The sequence below is a fragment of the Sciurus vulgaris genome, assembly GCF_902686455.1.
Source record: "Sciurus vulgaris genome assembly, chromosome: 3".
NCBI classification, from domain to species: Eukaryota; Metazoa; Chordata; class Mammalia; order Rodentia; family Sciuridae; genus Sciurus; species Sciurus vulgaris.
The window spans coordinates 150,297,604-150,320,843 of NC_136463.1; the positions used below are offsets into that span (position 1 = coordinate 150,297,604).

Below are 23,240 nucleotides of genomic sequence, written 5' to 3' on the forward strand. Positions count from 1 at the left end.
TGGAGTTTCAGATCTGAACCAGCAGATTCTGGCCCTGACTTTAGAACTTCATCTGATCTTCCTATTTTTCTCATCACTTAGCTGTCCTCCAGCTCACACTTTCCCACTTCCATTCCTCTATCATCTCCCTAACAAGGACATTTGCACAATTCCAACTTTTCCCTAAATTAAACCGCAGCCAAGTGAGCCCTCCTCCGCAGGCTCTTCTTCCCCTCCCACATGAAGAACTGTCATGAACTTGCCGAGTTTGACCTGCACCACTGTTGACATTCTCTCCTCTCTTAAAGTTACTTGAGTATTTTTTTCCCATTACTTTTCTAGGATACTTACAGCAGCTAAGTGCCTTATAGACATGTGATACCTAGCTATTTGTCAAATAAATGGGTGAAGTCCTCATGAGCTTAAATTGTAGTTATGTTTACACCTCAGAACACATTTCTAAATTTCCTTGAAGCTAAGATTTCATAAACTCAAAAGACAAACAGATAATTTGTTCTTGATTACTCAGTGCAATGAACATGCAAGGCCCATCAGAAAATAAAAACATATTGGGCTTCATATCTCATTTAAGTGTTGAGGGCAGAATCATGCCACTATCCCCAGAGAAAATTTGAGGAGTATGCTTCTAACCACTGAGTGACCTAGCTCCTAAAATGATTTGAAGAGCAAACCCTCATCAGAGTCTTCACGTGCACTCACACCCGATCCCTGAAGCTTCTTAACTTCTGCTACACCTTCAGAAAGATACTAAACCAAATATGTTCTCCAGCTACCTGGGCTATTGGGCAACACTGGAGAAGACCCAGCAACCCCTTGGGACTGACAGGCAATCTTAAATGTCCCTGATGAGTTTCTTATTCCTTAAGAGTTGTTCCCAAGATGCTCTCTCCTCAAACTACCTACCAATCTCTATCCACTCTGTCAGCAATGACAAGAGATGTCTTCTCCCTCAAAATAAAAATAACAAACTTCATCAACAGTAAGAGCTGTTATATTTGTTAAGCATTATGTTTAAGCATTTCACCATACACACACAAAATTATCTGTTAATCTTCACCGACTACCACTTGTTGAAGAAGGTACTGTAATTATGCCCACTCTACAAATTAGAAAGTGAAAGAGAGGTCAAGTCACTTGCTCTAGATCACACAGCCAGTTAAGTGGCATGCCCAGGTTACAAATTCAGGACTAACTCCAGAACCAACTGTTAAGCCCACACTGAGTTGACTCCCTGTTTCACTTAGGGTAAATGCAGGGAGGATTCCCAACAGGCTGCCTGATTCTCCTAGGTCAGTTTATTATCTGCATTGAGTGAACTTCTTTCAGTTCAATGTTTTCCAACAACCAATATCAACTAGTCAGTAGCAGGAAAAGTAATGTAAATGCACATGTGAGGTTTATTTACTACATCAACTGACCAGCTTTACTAGGAGAAAACAAAAAAATTTCCCATTTCTTCATTTCATTATAGATTTTAGAAAAAAAAAAAAAGCACCTTCCTGGAGGTGTTCTGACCACCTGCTGGTTGTATGTGTTGATCGTCCCACCTGTTTACATGCAAGGCACATCTGCTTCTTATCACCATTATCATTGCCATATTAGGAATGGAGTGTGTCCTACACTAGAGCTTCTTAAAACCTTAAAGCACATATAAATCATCTGGGAAAGATCTTTGTAAAATGCAGCTTCCCACTCAGTAAGGATAGGATGGAGCCTGAGAGCGTATTTCTAAAAAACACGTGACACTGGCTGGGCTTCGTGGCGCATATCTTTAATCCTGATGGTTCAGGAGGCTGAGGCAGGAGGATGGTGAGATCAAAGCTAGCCTCAGCAACTTAGGCCCTAAGCAACTTGGTGAGATCCTCTCTCAAAATAAAATATAAAAAGGGTTGGGGTTGTAAGACTCAGTGGTTAAGCACCCCTAGGTTCAATCCTTAGTACCAAAAACAAAATGTGACACTGATGCTGCTCTCCAGACCACACCTGGAATATCAATGACCTACATGTTTGACACAGGAACACATCTTCCTTATCATTTTGGTACTAAGTCATTTTCTTCCCCGATGTACATATTCTAATTAAAAGTATGCAGAGTGTTTTAGTTACACATTATACACTTTACCGACCAGAGACATCAATGTTAAAGCTTAACTAGGGGAGAAGACAGGAAGGAAAAGTGGGAGGACAGAAAGGGGGAAATTATGAACTGAAATCCATTTCCATGCATTTATGAGTTTGTCAGGACGAATCTAACCACTATGGACCGCTATAAAGCTCTAATTTAAAAAAAAAGAAACTTTCAACTAGGTTTGCTGTTTGAATTCTTTACATAACTTTGACTACTTATTTCTGAAGCACCAAAAAATATTTTTATACTTTGACACCCTGACATGCCAAGGACAAACTTGACTTACCTACACTCCACTGTGATTTCTCCCTTAGGGAGAAATTGTGACATGCCAAGGACAAACTTGACTTACCTACACTCCACTGTGATTTCTCCCTTAGGGAGAAATTGTCCCAAAATCCTTCAATTTGTGCCCGTCTTCCACCCCTTTCAATCTCATCAGAAACTCATTCAGGCAGTGATCCACTTCACTTAGCTCATCAGTCTCCTCTATTTTATCTAGTCTCAAAATTTCTCTTTGGTAATTGACTGAAGATTGTTTCATGAGATTATACCAAATACTGAATTTAGGAAGATAACACCTGCCCTCATTATACTAGTCTTTCAATTTTTCTCAGTAAACCTTTAAGTTGGGGGGGTAGATACAGAAACAATTAATAATTTATCCTATTTCCAAGTTTATTTCCTAGCAAAAACATTCCAGGATACTTACGACCAACCCTAATCACAAAACTCTCAACTAACTTCCTTAAAATCTCCTTCCCAGGGCTGAGGTGACAGGCAGATTGCCTGTCTAGCACGTGTGAGGACCTGATTTTAATCCACAACATCACACAACTCCCCAAATTAATATTATTTGTTCAACATGACACTCAACTGTCTTTATAATTTTTAAAATCCAAACTAAATAAATTTTAGAACTCAAATTTTTCTAAAAAGAACACCATAGATATCACTGACCACTTTTCTCTAAATTGAGGCATACAAATCCCAGCTGCCTTCAAACATCAATTCTCTATCAAATCGCCTTACGTTCTATGGCTTCCTATGAAAATGACTTAAAAAGGGAGAAAAGGGTCTCTAAGCCCTCTGCCTGCCCTACTCCTCCAGCCATACATATATCCACCTATTGTGAGAACCCAGGTCTTGAGGACCAGCATTCCATGTGGTACACCCGGCTACTTCAGGAGTTGCACATCTGACTACAACTTTGCTACAAGATGTTCGAAGAACCAGAGGGGTCAACACCTTAAGACATTTTCATGGCTTGTTTTCCCTTGGACTTTATTATATAGAGAGAGTGAGTTATACCCAAGCTAGGTAAGTTTAAATATTTACTAAATAGTATTTTGAGTTATTTTCTAGGCACTGCTGCCTATAATTAAATACTTTGTACATCAAGTTTTAATTTTATCAGACAAGTGAATCCTGCTACCTACATGGTTTTCAACCTAGGGAGACTATGCCCAACAAGGGACATAGGTAATGCCTGGAGGCATTTTAAAATGTCCCAACTGGATTGGGGAGTGCTACTGTCATCTAATGGGCAAAGGCCAGGTTAACTGCTCATCCCACATTGGGTAGGACAGCCCCAACAATAGACTTATTTGGCCCAAAGGTCAATAATGCTGAAGCTGAGAAACTCTAGGATAGCTGTAGTTTTACTTTTACCTTAAGATGTAAAAGCCACTGAAAACCAAAGAGCCAAACAACTGAACCTATACAGCTGCAATTATCTCTTCGGTTTCTTAGCTCAAAGAAAAACAATCTGACTTTTTAACATTTAGTTTCCCTTGTTTGGAAAACAACCCAGAGGTCAATATTATTAAAATGGCACAACCACAACAGGGTGTAGTGTGGTAACAATAGAGAGTCAACTAAGATTAAAAATTGGTCTACTAAGACTTTAGATATAATAAGTTTTATTCATCTGGTGGTACTTGATGCTCACAGGGCACCGTACAACAAATTTAAAAAATACAATATGAAAAAAATCAAACAGCCAAAGAGATTAATTCCATTAGAGGGCAACGGCCCACAGAAAAACCAACAAAAGCCCACAGAAAAACCCACCCTCTGCCCCCTAAGAACATTAATTTCTTCCTGCTTAAGTTTGGCTTTAAGAAACATCAAAACAAAGTGCGAAAGAAGGTCTTTGAGAAGATAGTTTTTAAAACTTCACATAGCGTCTTTCACTTATCACAAAATGCTTTCCTTATGCAATAAAAAAATCCAAACATCTGTGAGCCTCTATTTGGTCCCAATTTTTTAGGTCACAGCCTTCAGTTTTTTTTCTCCTCTCTAACCGCAAATTATTTTTGTCAGCAAAAAGTCAGTTAGGAGTATTAGTCTCCTTTGTTCCACATTTCCACTACAAAGCTTATGTTCCATAAATAGTAAGAGGCCAAGCAAACTGAAGCCATGTAAATATTTGAATTGAAAATATAATTAAATTTTCCCAAGAGTGAGTGATTTAAAATCAATTTTTGGCTCTGATATCTATTTTATTCATGATTAATAATTACTGAGGGTCATTTGAAATTAACCATAGTAAACAGCAGATTTTAAATGCATAGGGTGGGGAGGTATAGTTAGACAACTTTAAAGATCAGATATAGGTGATTTTGGAATTTGTTTAATGTTACTATACAATGACAAATATTGTCAGAAAATTATACCATATGAGGAATAACAAGAAATTATACATTCTGCTTGGGAACAGTTAATGCTCAATATCAATTTTGTAAAAGCCAATTATAAGTTGATTCTCATTTAAGCTTCCAAAGCAGGGAGCCCTACATGCTAATAGTGGGAGTTACAAATCTCCTAGTCCCTGTGAGATTTATTTATAATAGCAGAGTCATCATGTGCTAACAACACTGCTTGCAAATTTCTTTTCCCTTTAGAATTTACAATAACATAGGGGAGACAAAGTAACACAGCTATGGGTAGTAACAGGTCTAAAAACAAGAAATTTGGGGCCATAAAATAAAATTAGAAAAAGTTGAAATGATTCTTAAAATATTTGCCAAGAACATTAATAACTGCCTCAATGCTTGGTTCAAGAATTAGATGGCATTTCAGTTTATGCCACACACTGAGATCAATTTATAATCTAATTACTATACACAAAACTAAATAAACCAAGACTCTTTAGCTGCAACCACTGTGCCATGTCATAGTACACAAAGACTCTTCAATGAAATGTGTGCCCCCTTCCATTATTCTAGTTTTTAAAAGTAAATGGCAGGTCATACCTTTGTATCCCCTGCGTCTAAGCACAATGGTATTCAACAGGTACTTACTGAATACATCTTTGAGTAGTGGCTTAAGACACAGAAAGAGCCCAAAGATTGTCTTATTCTATTAGTAGTACTTAGGTAGCCTTGCTCCCAAAAGGCAGAAAGCAGTTTTGAAATGACAATTTTCCTGCTCTCTAAACACAGACCAGTCAAGACTTGGACATAGATCTCTTCCTTTAAAAGTGTTTATAAAGCATTTTGAGAAATCAAGAGGTGAAAGGTGCTATGTAAGTACAAAATAATAATATTCAAGACAGTTTAGCCAAGGTGCTAATTTCCTATGGTAATGGAATAGTTGTGCTAGACTGAGGGGACACCCCCTGCAAAGCTACTCTTTTCACTGTCATCAACAGAACAATGGAATTTTGACAAAGATGCCATCACTTTATATACTTTGTATTCTGCTAAATACTTTCTAGAAACCAGGTGACAGAAAATGAAGTTAAACCATTTAGTCTACACAGACCAATACTTTATCAAACTTCCGCATTTTACAAGTCATGTTCAAAAAACACACGCAAATTAGCATTTTGTACACAAATGTTTATTTCTCAATTAAACATTCCCTTTAAATACAAGGAATGAATTCTAAATCTTCATAAAGATGAATTAAAAATGAAATCCCTCCAGTATAGTGTGTGCAATCACTGTGTTCTTGGTCACTACTGGCGTTTACTGTTTAACATCAAAAAACGAAGACAGGTTATTTAAAAATCATGCTACTGGATTTCTAGCTCTTCCTCTATGACCAGTTCTTCACTGATCTGCAATGTTTAAAAGTTTATATCACCAAATTGAAGCAAGTTTTACGGTGTGAAACAGCTGTGCATTAAACACAAAAACAAAATTACAAGATATAGTCAAGTTCATAACGAATATAGGTGTTCTTATCATCATTGTAGATTCTTGGGTAATGTGCTATGAGAGCATCCTGTGAACCAATGTAGATGGAGTTGTAAATTTTCCAATACACATCTCTGACTTTCCGAGCTGGGTGAAACAGACCCTAGAATAATTGAAAGATTCCATTATTTCAATTTCCAAAAACATATATAACCTGAACACAATTTTTAAAAGGCCATAAAGATATAATTCAAAATATTTCCCTTTAAGAAATGCAAATCAAAACTACACTGAGGGGGCTGAGTTTGTGGCTCAGTGATAGAGCACTTGCCTAGCATGTGTGAGGCACTGTGTTTGGTCCTCAGCACCACATAAAAATAAATAAATAAAATAGTATTGTGTCCACTTACAACTAAGAAAAAATTTTTAAAAAGGAATATAAATAAACACTGGAGAAGATGTGGAGAAAAAGAAACACTTTTACACTGTTGGTGGGGCAATAAATTAGTACAACTACTATGGAAATCAGTATGGAGGTTCCTCCAAAGACCAGGAATGGAACCTCCATAAGACCTAATTATACTATTCCTTGATATTTAAAGAATTAAAGTCATCACTCTATACTGATACATGCAGCAAAACTTACAATAGCCAAATTATGGAACCAGCCTAGGTGTCCATCAACAGATGAGATAAAGTAAATGTGATAAATAAACACTCACACACACACACACACATATGTATGTATACATACATATATACACACACACAATGGGCTTTATTCAGCCTTAAGGAATGAATTATGTCATTTGCACTAAACAGATGGAACTTGAAAACGTGTTAAGCAAAAGATAACAAACTCAGAAGGGTCATAGGTAATTTTTTTTTCTCATGTGGGAGCTAGAGAGGAATAAGATAAAAGAAAGGTGTGGGGGTGGTGGGGTCAATCTTGTGAAATTTGAAGGGAGATCAGTAGAGTAAAGAAAACGGACCAAGGAAGGGGGGGAAAAAAGGGGAAAGAATCACTGGGGAATGAAATTGGTCAAATTACATTCTCATATCGTGTGCATGTATAACTATGCAAAAAACAAATCCCACATTATGTACAAATGTAATGCACCACCACCAACAAAAAATACGAAAAAATAAAAATACAGTGAAAAACACCAAAACAATTTCCGTTTAAGTGGGGGCAAAAAAAATCTAGCAATTGCACAAAACTGCAATGAGCAAAGACCAAAATTTAATTCCCTCTTCACCATACTGCTGTCTTCCCATATGGCATAATATATGCCCTATTGATAATTAGGAATGGTAACTTAATTCAACCTATTAAACTAAATTACTTTAATCATTGAGTAAACTTTAAAAAATTTAACTTACCTGTAAACAATACTGCAACATTCTGCATGGTCCAATAGCAACTCTCAGGCCCTCCAGGGCGCCCATAACTGCCTGGATTACATGGGGAGATGTCTCAAAAACATTGGGCCATACATAGTTCAACAAGTGATTCAGGGAATCTTCACAACCAAATCCATAAACCCCCAGTGACATGTGCTGTACTACTGCACTAGCTGTCTGTCTGTGTACAAGGTCCCTGTAACGGAGGGGAAAAAATTCTGTTAAGAAACAGTCTTGACTTTACAGGAATATTCATCTGCCCATTAGGAACTAAACCACTAATTCAAAGAACTGACCAAATGGGAAGTCATTCCAACACCTTATGATCTGAAATGTCCTTCAGAATGACTAATGATGGCACTTGAGATCTTTTGCTTTAATAACTCAAACCTCACAAAGTTTAAAAAATAAGCCACATCTCCTAATTAGTCTTTAAAAGGAACATAAGCAAAATCCTTTAGTTTCAAAATGCTGCTGAAGTGGAGACATGTGACTCTTACATAATAAATGATTAATAGTAATACCTGATTTTAAACTATAAACTTAAAATGTTTGGTAGAAAATCAGATGCTGGAATACAACAGATAACTAAAATTAGACCCGCTTTCATGTAAATATTAAGTTTCATTTCAAAAACTCCATTTGGGAAAAGGAAGATATTGGGAATTTTTTTCAAGCCTACAGAAATAAGAACTCTTTCATCTCTTGTGCTACACATGAACTTATGTTTATGACAAATCAACTGAGTCATTCATTCCACAGTTATTCCAAGTATGAGCACAGAATAATACATATTGGGTCTGTGATGGGTGTAAAGGGGGAGTTGGGTATAAAAAGTTCACACATTTAGCCCCAAAGACAGAATACCTAAAAGTCAGAAGAGATATGTACTTACTAACATCCTTACTTCTCTTAATGTCAAATCTATCCACCATAGTGAAGCGGTATTTCTCAAAAAATTTTCTGATACTGTTTCATTTAGCAATTTTCAATGGATTACTACCTCAATTTACCAGTACACAGAACATAATTTATAGCCACAGGTCACATATACCCATGATTATACTAGGATGCTCAGGCACGTACCACTAAAGAATACAGAATGAGGGTGATTTATTCCAACCTTTGGCTCCAGGAAGCCAGGTTTTTGGCAAGGGTAGCGGGGGTTCCTTGGGGATTGCAACCAGGGCCTCATTCATGGTAAGCAAGCACTCTACCACTGAGCTACAGTCCAAGTCATTTCTTCTTTTGAGACAGGGTCTCGTTAAGACTGCCAATTCTGGCCTCACACTTGTGGCCTCCTGTCTCAGCTTCCTGAGCAGCTGGGATCAGAGGTGTGTGTCACTGCTCCCCACTGAGGTTGAACTTTTTCCAGAGCATAATTCTTTCCCCACCCCCACAGAGCATAATTCTTAATTTATCTCCATATCTTTTACATATACCTGGTGGCAACCTGATGATTCAATTAAGTTGCCCTTTGTGAAGGTCATTAGTAATTTTAATCTGCACAAAAGTAACTGAAATGAGAGTACTTATTTCTTCTGAAAAATAAAGAGCTAGCGAAATTACATGGACCTTAAACTTTCATTTATTCCTTCTTCTGGTAGTCTTATGTTTAAGACCGTATGTCAATCTAGATGACAGAAGGTTATCAAGAATCTGACAAATAACTTGAGCACTACTGTATTACTGTTTACCATCTGAACCACTGGGTGCCTACATCAGCAACAGTGTAGTTCTGGTAGGCAGTGTTCAGTAGGTACAAAACCTTAAAAGGAAAATTTTAATTGATTCACTTGCACTAAAAAGCTAAAAAGGTCAGCTCTCTCTGCCACACTGATTAACTCATGCTTGTCAATTCTAACCATATTTGACTAACTTTTAAAACAAAAGTCCATTGATTATGTTTTTAAAAATATATTTAAGGGGCTGAGGTTGTGGCTCAGGGATAGAGCACTTGCCTAGCATGTGTAAAGCACTGGGTTCGATTCTCAACACCACATGTAAATAAAATAAAGGTCCACTGACAACTAAACATTAAAAAAAAATAATAAGTCTAACATATGAAAAGGGATTTAAAAGAGGGAGGTGGTCTTGGAAGGCAAAATTTTAGAAACCATTACAAGACATATACTGAAAGGTCATATTTAGTTTTGTAAAAATCCAGGTATATCTTCTTTAAAGTATCACAACAAATAGGTCATTTAATAAGTTCTAAAATGAAAACATTCTAATTATTTTCTTACATTTGGCTCAAGTCACTTACCTATCCATTAAAGCATCTTCAAGTAACGGTGTTACAGCATAAATGTAGTCTTTTCCCATTTCACCAATATATTCAAACAAAAAGGAAAGTGATTTTAACACTCCATTTTGGACATTCAGTTCAGGAACTCTGTATTCATTCATTAAGGCAGGAAGTACCGTGAAGGGTGAACATGTTTCGGCAACAATAGCTATTGCTACAGTAGTACAAACTCTGTTCTGCCTTTCCTGAACTTTGAGGTTGTTTAAAAGCGTAGCCAATACATCATGAGGGCTAGAGGGAAAAAAAAATGTATCAGAGAAAGCTGTTATGTTACAAGTCAAAAACTTTTTAGAGGGAAAGGAAAAAATGCAAAGGAATCAAATCCCTGGGAATTCAGTGACTCATTTATGGTAAAATGTAATACTTGTGTCAACTGCAATATCATTTCTACTAAGAACTTCAATAAACTCTCAGTTTTTAATTCAAATGGATTCATTTTCAAATATAACTTTCAGTCTTTAAATTTTTTGAGATATAAAGAAATCTAATTCAATGTTTAATTCTCTGACTGGTCAAAACAGACACTAGAGATAGGGAACCTTATGGGAGCAGTAATATCCAAAACTCTGGTCTCTCATGTTCGAACATATAAGACCTAGTTTCCTTCTCTAGTTTCCCTCTCACATACATTTACTACCTCGGTCCTCTCTTTTTTAAGTATTGGGAATTGAACTTAAGAGGCGTTTACTTCAACAATGAAATACATCCCCAGTCCTTAATTGTTTTGAGACAGATTAGCCTTGAATTTGCAATCTTCCTGTCCCAGACTACCAAATAGCTGGAATTATAGATCTGTGCCACCGTGCCCAGCTACCTAATTAATCTGGTATTTGTATATTTCCAGAAAATATTTTCTAATATTTTCTTAGTTACTAAGCCACATGTATGAAGTAAATAACCACAGATTAACAATAAAGCATCTATAATTCAATTAAATCTGTGGATTATTCTAGGAATAACATTTTTAAAAGATACAAAAAGCACAAATGAAACATGAATTATGATGATATTAAGAATGCCTTAATATTTTAAGCAATATCCTAAAAAAGAACAAAAATCTGAAATTATTCTGATAATGGAAATGCTTCCTTCCCTGAAAATATCTCAAGTTGATTAAAGGAAATTTCAAAGCTTTCTATTTTAATTCAATTAAAAATTTAAGAAAATGTTTTAAAATTTGCTAAGTCAATAGTTAAATGATTACCCAACTACCTCAATTGTACTGTATCTCAAGAGATTTCTACACAGAAGCATTTTACAACACTATACTCACCCAATGGCCTTTGCAATATAACCAAATGTGTTGACTGTAGCTCTACGAATAGCCTTTTTGTGAGCTTTTAAAAGCTCTAAAAGCTCAAAGCAAATCCTCATCCACTCTCTTGCAGAGACATATTCAGCTCCCCTAATTAAAAAGAAGAATATTTTTTTGAAGTGTTTTGTTTTTTGCAGTGTTGAGGTTGAACCCAGAACCTCGTGCAAACCAAGCAAACATTATACAGCTGAGCTACACTTCTGTTCCCAAGTTTTAACAGGTAAACTTGCAGGCTCAGTTCTGAAAAGATGATAATTAACTCATTTTAATCATTAAATAAGTTATTATTACTCTTCAGAAAGGTTGGTTGTGTTACAACTATACTGCCACTCCTCATTACTATCCAAACTAAAATTTGACTGAAAATATGAATATTGGATAGCCTGAACTTTTACATCAGCAACATTAAACAAGTTTTGCTAACTGAATGCAAAATGGTTAAATCTGAGGACCAATACTGCTGAACCTAAAAAAAAATGTTTAGGTAATGCACTTACCTGTCAGCAATACGTCCAACAAGATCAATACAGTTCTCTTGTACTTTTTCATGCCTGTTCTTTAAGATGGGGGTGAGTCTAGGCAGCAGATCCTTAATTGGTGGGGTCATCTTATGCATACCTATTTAATAGAAGTCAAAAAACTATCAATTAACATTTGAACTTTTGAACTACAACCTTTGCTCATTTTTTCTTTTACTTTTCAATGTAATACACATGACTAGGCATAAATATAAACTTGCAGCTGCCTATGGAAAGAGAAAACCCCAGGTTCTGACCAGTCTCAGAACTGCTTTTAACTTTTTTATTAACAACTTCTGATTATGCGTAGAAATGAAAGAAATCAGTGAAGTGATTTAAGAATGATGGATACTCAATAACAAAAAAAAGTTTTATTTGGTTCTGAAATGTATTTGTACACTGACATTTAAATATGGGGACAGCTTATGTTCCGGCCATATACAACAATATAAGCCAGAGGTAAACATGTAAATTAAAGCAAAATTTTCCAGAAAGGGCCCCCTTACCCTTTAACTGCAAAACAAAGAGATCTCCAGTCTCCCTGCAATGCAGGGCATACTTGGATGGTATTTACACCTATGAAGAGAGAAAAAAGGAGGCAGCTGGCAGGGGCTCTTGTTCTAACTAGGTTGCCTGTTCTGATTCTCTCTCCATTGTTTTTCCCATGTTTCCCTGACCAACCATATGGTTTATAACTCCCTGAAAACCAGAGCCCCACAAGTGGCCAAGTAACTGATCTTTGGCAAGTCACTACCTCTGGAGTACAGAGGACTGGGCTGATTGGGAATTATATGCAAGTGCAATAATTGAAAGATCAATAGTAAATAATTACTTCTTACTAAAATAAGAAAAATAGTGGCTATCACAGCCAGCTACTTTGACCTCTTGCTATGTTATTTCTGACCCTCTAAGCCCAAAAGAAATTACTTTTGGCAATAATTATGCTCAATTACAAGGAGAGATAAAACACAAGATGCCAAATGTTTGCTTTATCATACTTCCCCCTAATGGAATAAAAAGCTTTGCTCTCCACACCCAAGATTCTTTGTAACATACTTGTGTTTTTATTTTGGATTAGAAAACTGGATAGTTTCAAAGATTTGGGTATAAAAAGACAAGATAATAACTTAATCAGTTCACTTTTCTTCCTAATTTTTGTTTTGTTTTTTGTTTTTGCTGGGTATCAAACCCAGACCCTTATGCATCTATGCAAGAGCTCTACCACTGAGCTATAAATTCCCAGTTCTTCCTAGTTATGTTCTTTGAACTGATGGCAAGCAAACAAAAGACAAAACAAAATAAAAACCCAACATGTTACAAAAACTTACTAACTCAAGACTGAATAGTTAAAATTTCATTATAAACTAAACTCAAACTTCAGAGTTGCCCCCTCCCCTTGCAGAACATAACAATATTTTCAGCTGACAGATAGTTCTACTAGGGTCCTCTGCTCCATGACTTTAAGGCTTTGTGAGCTGCAACTACTTCTACACCTCCCTTACAGGCCCTAAACTTGTCCCTTTTTCTCTTTTAAAGTAAAATGTAAGTGAACTTAGAGGTTTTTGTGACATCTTCCAACTTAACTATAATCTTGAAGTGCTTTTAAAAACAGATAACATAAAAATCACCCAATTCCCAATGTTTCCATAATTTACTTTCAAAAATACAAAGAAAGTTAAAAACCAACAACAAATTCACATGACCAGCAAATTCCATACCTATTACATTTACAATAGCCTTCAGAGCTCCAAGAATGCTGCCCAATACTTCAGGGTACTCTTCACCCAAATATTCATACAACACAACACCCAAGTGCCCCATCAATTTTTCCTATAATAAAAGAAAAAAACATTAAAATATTACTATTTACATTAAACCGCTTATTGAAGAAACAATAATATGGTGCAAAGTTTACCTCTTGACAAGTCTTCATGACCACAGCAGTTCGAGAAATCAAGTCAGCTGCCTGTTGCCTAACTTTTGCTGATTTGTTATTTAAACGCCACAAAACTGTACCACAGATCTGAGGCAAGTATGGTTTGACTCGTTTGCCAAGAGCATTGACCACTGTGCCAAAGCCATTCAACATTACTGAGTCCTACGAAAGAAAGCCAATATTTATATAAAAATACACACCTTGAGAATCAGAAATTAGTTTCCTTATGACTGACAGTTGACACACAGTAAAATTCAACTTTTTCCAACCACCAAAACACCTGTCTTTTTAAAAATAATCAAATCCAAAAACTTCAGGGAAAAGAATATTTGATAAACAAATGAGAATCTGGGCATTCTAAAAAACACTCTGTAGCCAGGTACAGTAGCACACTTTTATCCCAGCTACTCTTGAGGCTGAGGAGAGGAGGATCAAGGCTAGCCTTGGCAACTTACTGAGACCCTGCCTCAAAATAAAAAATAAGAGAAGGGTTGGTAATATAGTTCAGTAGTAGAGCTCCACTGGATTCACTACCCAATACAAAAAAAAAAAAAAAAAAAAAAAAAAAAAGAGAGAGAGAAAAAAACTTATTGTGGTGAATTTAATTACTTTTTTAGACAATTTGCTTAGAAAGTAAAAATCCTTCTGAAAATTACTAGCAATTTTCCATAATTAGTTTAATAATAATTAGTTATCATTACCTCTGTAGTTTGTTCTTGGAAAGCATAAAGTATACCATCAATCAGCTGTTCTTCTAGTTTGTGATCAATATCTGCTGCTCCCAAGTTGCCCATAATTTTCTCAATTGTCTCCATCACCATTTTTCGGTACTGCTCAGCTTCATCTTTCAGATCATCCACAATCCTGGATATAATTTCTGCTGCACCTACTTTGTTTGCCAACTCCACAGTAGTATCAACTAACTAAAAAGACCAAAAAAACAAACAAACAAAAAAATCAAATCCATTGTTCAAGAAATAAAGCAATATAATGAGAACCAAATGTTCTAAATATACTACTTAGCTAGTAACCACACTGAGAATAATTAATTCCTACTTATTAAACTTCAAGAGAAAGTGACTACAAAACTTAAATGAGTTTAACTAAGTCAAGAAGATTCAAGGTAAAATTGTATCCATGTTTCAGCAAGCCAGATAAACCACTGAATTTAGTAGATGAAGATATCAATTCATAGTTAAGCATCTCAATGTAAAACCGAAGTGGAAGTTAACTTGCTTATGAAAATCTATCTTCCACAGTCAAGCACATATGAATTGTGAAATAAGGCAAAAAATATGCATCTATAACATGCATTCAAACTTACTGAAAAAATAGTCAAAAAGCTTTTTTTTTTTTTTTTTTTTTTTTTTGGCATATCAGGGACTGAACTCAGGGGCACACAACTACTGAGCCACACTCCCCAGCCTACTTTGTATTTTATTTAGAGACAGGGTCTGAGTTGCTCAGCACCTCACTTTTGCTGAGGCTGGCTTTGAACTCGTAATCCTCCTGCCTCAGCCTTCCAACCTGCTGGGATTACAGGCATGTACGACTGCACCTGGCTCGAAGGCTTTTGATTTTTTTTTTTTTTTTAAATAAAAGCTTACCTGTCGGTAATTTCTTCTATCCAAAGCCATTCTATGCTGCCAGAAGTGTTTAAAGAAAGGAGGAAGAATCTCTGTTTTAATGTAGTTTGCTTCTACACCATCTGTCCCACAACATTGTTTTACCACCTGAAAGGTTAAAAAACAATAATAAATCAGAGTACTGGTGAAACCAACAAGAGGTTTGTTAAAACAAATGCTAAAAAATTCTCTTTGAACCATGAAAGAAGCCCAATTTAGGTTAACAAATCTGAAACAACTGGGCTGAGTTGTGGCTTAGTGGTAGAGTACTTGCCTAGTGTAAGGCACTAGGTTTGATTCTCAGCACCATGTATAAATAAATAAAAATAAAGGCCTGTCAACAACTAAAAAAAAATTTAAAAAAAAAAATCTGAAACAACTATCTGGAACAAATACCTTCAGCACGATTTTCTTCATTTCTTCATCAGGAGACTGGAATTCCCGAATAAGGATTAACATCACTTCTCTAGTATAGTAGTTGGCATATTCTGCATCCATAAGAGGAATAAGATACCCAATAGCCTTTAAGAAAGCAGCCAAACCCTATTTCAAGATAAAAAATACATAATTTAGTAAATCAGATTTACTGTGCTTTAATGCTCATGAGTAGTTATCGAAAACAGTCTAGGGGCTGGCACTGGGGCTCGATGGTAGAGCATTTGCCTAGTATGTGTGAGGCACTGGGTTTGATTCTCAGCACCACATATAAAAATGAATGAATAAAAAAAGGTCTATCAACATCTAAAAAAAATTTTTTTAAAAATCCTATTGATAGATTTACCTTTCCTCTGTGTTGCCTGATACCCTTCCATAGAGGCTTTAGCACAGAATCAAAAGATTCGATACCATAAGGAGTTGCTGCTTCAGCCAAGGCAGCAATAGCCAAAGCACTGATGGTCCGAACTTTCTGCTGCTCATCAACGAGACCTATAAAACCAAGCACAGGTTTAACTATGTACCAACACTACTTAATTACCCATAAACTTATCTAATCAATAAACACACAAGAGTCAATACTCCTTTTAAATGAGAGGGGGCGTGACAGGTCCAGCCATATCAGCTCTGGCCTTTAACAACATGGACTAGACCAACTCTCTTTTACTTATAGACATACAGGTAAAGGGGAGCAAGACCAGGAGGCGCTTCTTCTATGATGGACAGGATAGGGTGGAGTTAGGGGAGCCATTTTCTTAGGGGGGTTATCACATAAGTTGATGACAGGGAACCACTCCCACAGCGCCACATACCTGCCAAGAATCTGGGACAGACTTTTTTATTTGCCAGTTTGGGGAAGTCAGGCCTCTAAGTCATGAGGCTCGACCTAGTCTGATTCTGCTAAATAAAGATGACTCCCCACACTTTATCCATTTAGCCAAATTACAAAATCTGTTCATTTCAGATAAAATTAGGCAAAAGTCATAGAATAAATCAGTGTATTAATAGATATTATTACAAACTCCATTTCAAAATATAAGGAGTTTATGTAGTTAAGCCTTTCCATTATCTCCCCAAGTCAGTAGCCCAAATTTCAGGACAGTTGTCCTATAAAAACAAAAGTTATATTACAACTTACCATGCTCAATAATTTCAACTAAACTTCTGAGATGTGGTAAGATGGCACAGCCCATTAGAATAGCTATCTGCTGTACAATCTTAATACCGGTGTGTCTCGCCTGCCAGGACTTTTTACTTTTGCACACAGCTTTTAAGAAGGGCAATAAAGAAGGAATGCCCAAGGCAGAGGCAACAACAGCAAAGGCTCTAGCTGTTGTATTACGGACATACTCATCCATGTTATCTATATCAGGTCTCATGGTAGAGATCATAGTAGCTAGACCAGCAGCCTAAAAGGAAAAGATAAGAGTCTGAGTTGGTAACATTATTCTGGACCATTTCCTTCCATAATTATATCAAAGAAAGAAACTTTTTCCTCCAGAATTTAACATTACCTTTGCCAAATTAGAAATAATCTCTCGGCCTTCCACTCTAGCATAGTAATCTTCATCAATCAACAGTGGTTCAATGACCACAAGAATCTGAAAAAGAAGAAAAGAAGTTACACTTTGACATCAATTACTGTTGCCCCATTCATGTAAAATAATTACACACATATAGGAAATTTATAGTTAGCAGGGCTTCATTAAGCAAGGGACAAATTAAGAATTTTAATTATACAATTTCAAGCCCCCAACACAGATGAAAAATTGAGAGACTATTAACCATGCAGACAAACAAATTTATCTTTTTAAAAACTTACACATATATTAAGCACTTTGTAATTAAATTACTATCATGAAAAAGGATGGTTCTTTACACTAAATAATGTAATAGAAACATACCTATTTCTCATCCTAATCTAATACTGATAAAAAGCAAATGAAAAAATATAAATAATAAAAACCAATTATTGTAAAGACGGCTAAACATTCCATTTATATGTACCTGCATTAATATATGTAACATATGCTTCTGCAAAAAAAAGATCTGGAAGGACAGGCAAATTTAATATAGGTTAACTCTGAGAATCTTATAAGGGGGTAAACTTTGGTTCTCTACTGTGAAATGTAATCAATTTTTTTTTTTAAAGCAATATTTCAATTTCAACTACACAAAAGAAATCCATGAATTCCTTTTACTTTAAAAAATAAAAATATGAAACTATTAGAAACATCATTTGAGAACAACAAACCTTGTGCACATATGGTCGTACTAAGTCATCAAGTTTATATAATATTCTATCAATAACTTTCACAAGTAAATGACGCTCTTGATCCTCAAGTGTAGGAGACATCAGCAGAGGAAGAATCTGATTAAACAAAGGTCCCGCTCCAAATTCACGAGCTTTATCTGTAATCTGACGCAATGCAGCCTGGGGAAAAAGTAGAGTAAAAGTTATGTTTACTTTAAAACCAAGCATTTTAAAAGAGCAAATTATTCCAAGAAGATATTCTGTAACTAGCTATCACATACATTTTACACAAAGTACCATGAATTCATTTGTCAAAATTACTCTGAAGTTTGAATACACAAGAAAAATTCAATGTTTTTAATTAATTCAAAAAGGACAATAATTTAATAAAATCACAGACTCATAGAACCATTTCCCCTAATGTCCCTTCTATCTTCGAAATACATAAAGATGTTAAAGCAGCTGAGTGTAGTGGTGCATGCCTGTAATCCCAGCCGCTTGGGAGGCTGAGGCAGAAGGATCGAGTCAAAGCCAGCCTCAGCAAAAGCAGGGCACTAAGCAACTCAGTAACACCCAGTCACTAATAAAATATAAAATAGGGCTGAGGATGTGGCTCAGTAGTTGAGTGCCTCTAAGTTCAAACCCCGATACGCCCACTTTCGAAAAAAAAGATGTCAATGCAATTTTTCACTTAATTCCACTAATTACCTTCAAGTACTAAGCATATTTTAAGGACACAAGGACAAACTAAATTTTTATTTTTCCAACTCTTTTTTTAAAGCACGAAATTCTTTGATTAGAAAAAATGCTGGGGGGCTAGGGTTGTGGTTCAGTAGTAGAGTGCCCGCCCAGCATGCAGGAGGCCCTGTGTTCAATCCTCAGCACCACATAAAAATAAAGGTATTAAAAAAATAAAGAAAGAAATAAAGGTATTGAGTCCACCTACAACTTAAAAAAAAAAGTTTATTTTAATGCTGGGGATGTAGAGCTCAGTGGTAGAGCACTTGCCTAACAAGTGTAAGACCCTAGTTTTAATCCTGCCACCAAAAAATTAAAAAAAAAAAAAAATACTAAACAAACATTAAAAAATAATAATAATAAAAAAAAAAAACTAAATCCTGGGGTGGGGATGTAGCTTAGTGACAGAGTTCTTCTATCTACCTTTCTTTCCATGATGCTACACCCCAATAAAGATGAGAAGGATAAATTCCTGAACATACCAATATAATGACTGAGCAAAGTGGTACTTACCTTTCTCATTGGAGGTGTTCCATTCTTAATTTTCAAAAGCAACTTCATTATTTTTCTCTCTTTTTGTTCTTCTGGACTAAGCGTTGATTCATCAACATCAACCTAGTGAAAGAAAATTTAAAGGAAGTTCAAGAAATTATGATTTGTAACTATCGCACACAACACAGTGATTCATTTCTTACCAACAGTTTACTTACCAACAGTTTATCAAAGTACTGGATATCATCAGGTTTTAAAAATGGAAGATTTCCAGATGGTTGGTCGTTAACACTCTTCATAGTTCTATCTTCAGTTTGCATGTGGAAACCAGTCATACCACCCAAAGGTGTTGGAGTTGCAGTCAATTTTCGAGCTGGAGTTCGAATAGGAACATAACCAGCTGGAGGGGGAAGTACCTAACAGAATTATAAGATAGTTTAGGATTTTCTTGACTTTACGAATTGAGAATAAAAATAATGAGTAACACTGCTCTTAAAATATTTTAGTTTATTAGCTAGGAAGCTTTTTACTTGCTTGAAGAAAAAAATTATTATCAGGTGTGGTGGCACACTCTAGTAATCCCAAAGACTTGGGAAGCTAAGGCTTGAGGATCCTAAGTTGCAGCTTGTGCAACTTAATAAGACCATGTCTCAAAAAATTAAAAGGGTTAGGGGTATAGCTCAGTGGTAAAGCAACCCCTGTGTTCAATCCCCAGTACCACAAAAATAACTCTTTTAAAAAATTCATATTTCTTATCTGCTAATTAAAATTAACAGAGTATAAGGAAATGAACAATATGAGGAGGGCTTATAAACTTCTGATCACTTTCAAACGCTGATCTAGCTGGAAGTGGTGGTACAGCCTGTAATTCCGACAACTTCAGAGGCTGAGGCAGGAGGATTCTAAGTCCAAAGCCAGCCTCAACAACTTAGCAAGACTTTGTCTCAAAATGAAAATTTAAAAAAGGCTGGAGAAGTAGCTCAGAAAGTAAAGTGCCCCTGGGTTCAATCCTCTGTATTCCCCAAAACACAAATTTATCTATATAAACATGTTGATAATGCCAAATTAACAAAAATTCAGAAATTATAAAACCCAAGTCAGTGATTTCCAGAAAAAGCTCTATTAGCAAATAAAATGTATTTGCATAAATGGAAATAAGCTCATATATAATGTACAATGTATAAAAATTATATAGAATTTAGTAATAAAATGGAACATCATTCACATAAATCCCTTCACTACCAAAACAAATTTTTGTCTAAACTAAAAAAATTAAATGCAAGAATACTAAAACCAAAATATTTACTAGAGTCCTGTAAAACATATACCACCTAATTAAATCTTTTGCAGTACTACTAAAATTTCTGAAATATGGGCTAAAAAGGATTTATTTTTTTAAAGCTGATACAAAAACGTTTTTTTACAACTTCCTCAGAAGGGTCAATAAGCCTAAACAGGTCTTATCCAATAAGACTAAACTACTGTCCAAAAATGTCAATTAGATTTAAGAGCAAATAATGCTTAAAACGACTGATGCTACCCAATTTTTGTTGTTGGTTAATGTATACAATCACACGCATCACTGACAAACTTTTTTTTTTTTTTTGGTATAGGGGGCAGAGGTGGGGGGAGGCAGGAATTAAACCCGGGGGTACTTAACCACTGAGTCATATCCCAGCTCTTTTTACTTTTTTATTTTGAGACAGTGTCTTGCCAAGATGCTTAGGGCCTCACTGAGTTGCTGAGGCTGGCCTTGAACTTGTGATCCTTCTGCCTCAGACTCCTGAGTTGCTGGGATTACAGGTATGCACCACCATACCCAGCTGACTAATCCTTTTTTAAAAAATGGAGAGCTGGGGTTGTGGCTCAGTTGGTAATGTGCTTGCCTAGCTCACATATATGATATGGGGCACTGGGTTCCATCCTCAGCACCACATAAAAATAAATAAATATGTTTACCTATAACTAAAAATATTTTTTTTAAAAAAATGAAATTTATCCTGTGAGAGGCTTATCAAATCCATGTCAAGTTTTCCAGCATCATTCTACTTTAAGGACTTAAAGATCTACTATTGTTAAATATTCATTAATAACGATTTTATTTCTTAGGAGGATTCACTAAAGACAATTTTCCCCACATCAATATGAAGGATATCAATGACTACAACTACTGAGAAAGTCAAAATTAGGTTGTCTATGCTCACAGCATTATGTCGAGGTTACAAGAAGTTTTAAGGCAGGTATTTATACATACATGAAACAAATCATCTTAATACAAACCTAACAGAGGAAACAAAACAAGCACACATACATACAAACTGCTAAAAAGCAGCAAAAGTCATTAGCAGAAAGGTTCCCTAAAGGTAATCAGATGATTTCGATTCCAGTTTTGGTTATGATACTAACTATATAATCATAGACGGTTGGCCTTTAGACCGGCAAATATTCCAGGTGCAAGGGACTTGGAAAAGTTTATAGTTCAAAATAGAAACTTCAAGTTACTATGGTAAAGAGAATATTCTTTCTTCCCATGGCAATCTATGAACTGATACATACAAAATTTTGTTGAGGCATCAAGTCAAACAGCCACAAGCTAATTTGAGTTTAATCCTGGAACTGATGGTAAACGAAAGGAAACTATTCCATGTTGTTAATATAGGTGTATCAACATATATTCCACAGAGCCCTAAAGATCTTGAAATTTCCTACTATCAAAAATAAAACTTCATACTACTTCTTTTCATCTATTATTTCTTTGGAACTAAAATGTACTTAGAAATAGCTAAAAAGAATAGAATGCCACTGGTTAATTTGGGGAAGGCCATTGCAAACTGATCAATTTTTTCAACAAATTCTTAAAAGGAAATCCGCATCTCAAATATTATCACGTTCACATTTATTATTACTACCTTATATCCTTCTGGGAACATAGCATCTAACTCTTCATCAGAGAGTGGGCGATTTCGCTCATCAATCTCTCTCTCCCACCGCCAAGCCTGAAGTTGTTCAGGAGTCATACTCATTATATGACCTACCAAAAAAGGCAAATTTTTTTAGCAATCTATATTTGAATACTTGGTAATTACATAGGTCCTTGAGATATAAGACAGTTAAGATTAACTCTAACATTTAATTGCCTATATGTTACAAACGCAAACCAAAATTAATCTTTATATGCCTTTACTCTGGCTACAAGCTGGCGTTAACAACACACAGAAAACCACAAAGAAAAAACGACAATATTTCCAAGAGAAAAGATAATTATTTCCAATTAAAGAGTTTCTACCTGGTGTGGGGGTAGCCATGTTCATAGCTGGTGTGCCAATTGGTGTTTTTCCAGGAGTCAGAACAGGAGTGCTACCACCCATCTGACTAGCTGGTGTTTCATCCCAACGTGACTTTCTTTTACTGGCTCCTGGAGTCGGTGTTTCACCAATTGAATCTCCACCTCTATCTGTTCGAGGAGTTTCAGCCCATCCACTTCCATGCCCAGGAGTATCTTCAAAGAGAAAGAGTCAATAAAACCACAATATTAACCACTGTTAAAACAACATTGCTTATTCTCAAATAGTTAACATCTTATTTTGTGGTTCTGGGGACTGAACCCAGGGAATTGTGCTTGTGAGGCAAGCTCTCTGCCAACTAAGCTATATCCCCAGCCCCATAGTTAACACCTTCAATATTAAGTTCAGAAATAGGACATTCCTAAAACAGACACATTTCAAGTTTACAATGTTCTATGTTATACACTCATTATTTGTGTTTCTTTTCCACTGTGACAACAAAAACTTCCATAATAACCAATGATGAATAGGAAAATAATTTTTTTTACCATCCATGATATTACTATACAGAGCAATCTGTTCTTTGCATCTTGAGCCACTTTCTCCATTTCTCTAGAGAGCGGCTGACAACTCTATACTGCTTCTTTCATTCATCACA

The 23,240-nt window shown here is 35.8% G+C and overlaps 1 protein-coding gene across 1 annotated transcript in view; it reads right to left on the reverse strand.

Annotated features, from left to right (window-relative positions):
- Nucleotides 1–5,952: 5,952 nt before the first annotated feature.
- The window catches only part of SF3B1 (splicing factor 3b subunit 1), a gene marked incomplete at its 5' end in the record, with an annotated part of 42,152 nt that continues 24,864 nt past the window's right edge, over nucleotides 5,953–23,240 (reverse strand). Inside the window, 18 exon segments of the mRNA XM_079135351.1 lie at nucleotides 5,953–6,436; nucleotides 7,657–7,873; nucleotides 9,944–10,216; nucleotides 11,259–11,390; nucleotides 11,798–11,918; nucleotides 13,537–13,648; nucleotides 13,734–13,916; nucleotides 14,456–14,677; nucleotides 15,362–15,487; nucleotides 15,776–15,922; nucleotides 16,161–16,306; nucleotides 16,953–17,223; nucleotides 17,329–17,415; nucleotides 18,069–18,248; nucleotides 19,320–19,421; nucleotides 19,517–19,714; nucleotides 22,208–22,329; nucleotides 22,585–22,797. Coding sequence (XP_078991477.1) covers nucleotides 6,278–6,436; nucleotides 7,657–7,873; nucleotides 9,944–10,216; nucleotides 11,259–11,390; nucleotides 11,798–11,918; nucleotides 13,537–13,648; nucleotides 13,734–13,916; nucleotides 14,456–14,677; nucleotides 15,362–15,487; nucleotides 15,776–15,922; nucleotides 16,161–16,306; nucleotides 16,953–17,223; nucleotides 17,329–17,415; nucleotides 18,069–18,248; nucleotides 19,320–19,421; nucleotides 19,517–19,714; nucleotides 22,208–22,329; nucleotides 22,585–22,797 — 3,011 coding nt within the window. The 3' untranslated portion in view covers nucleotides 5,953–6,277.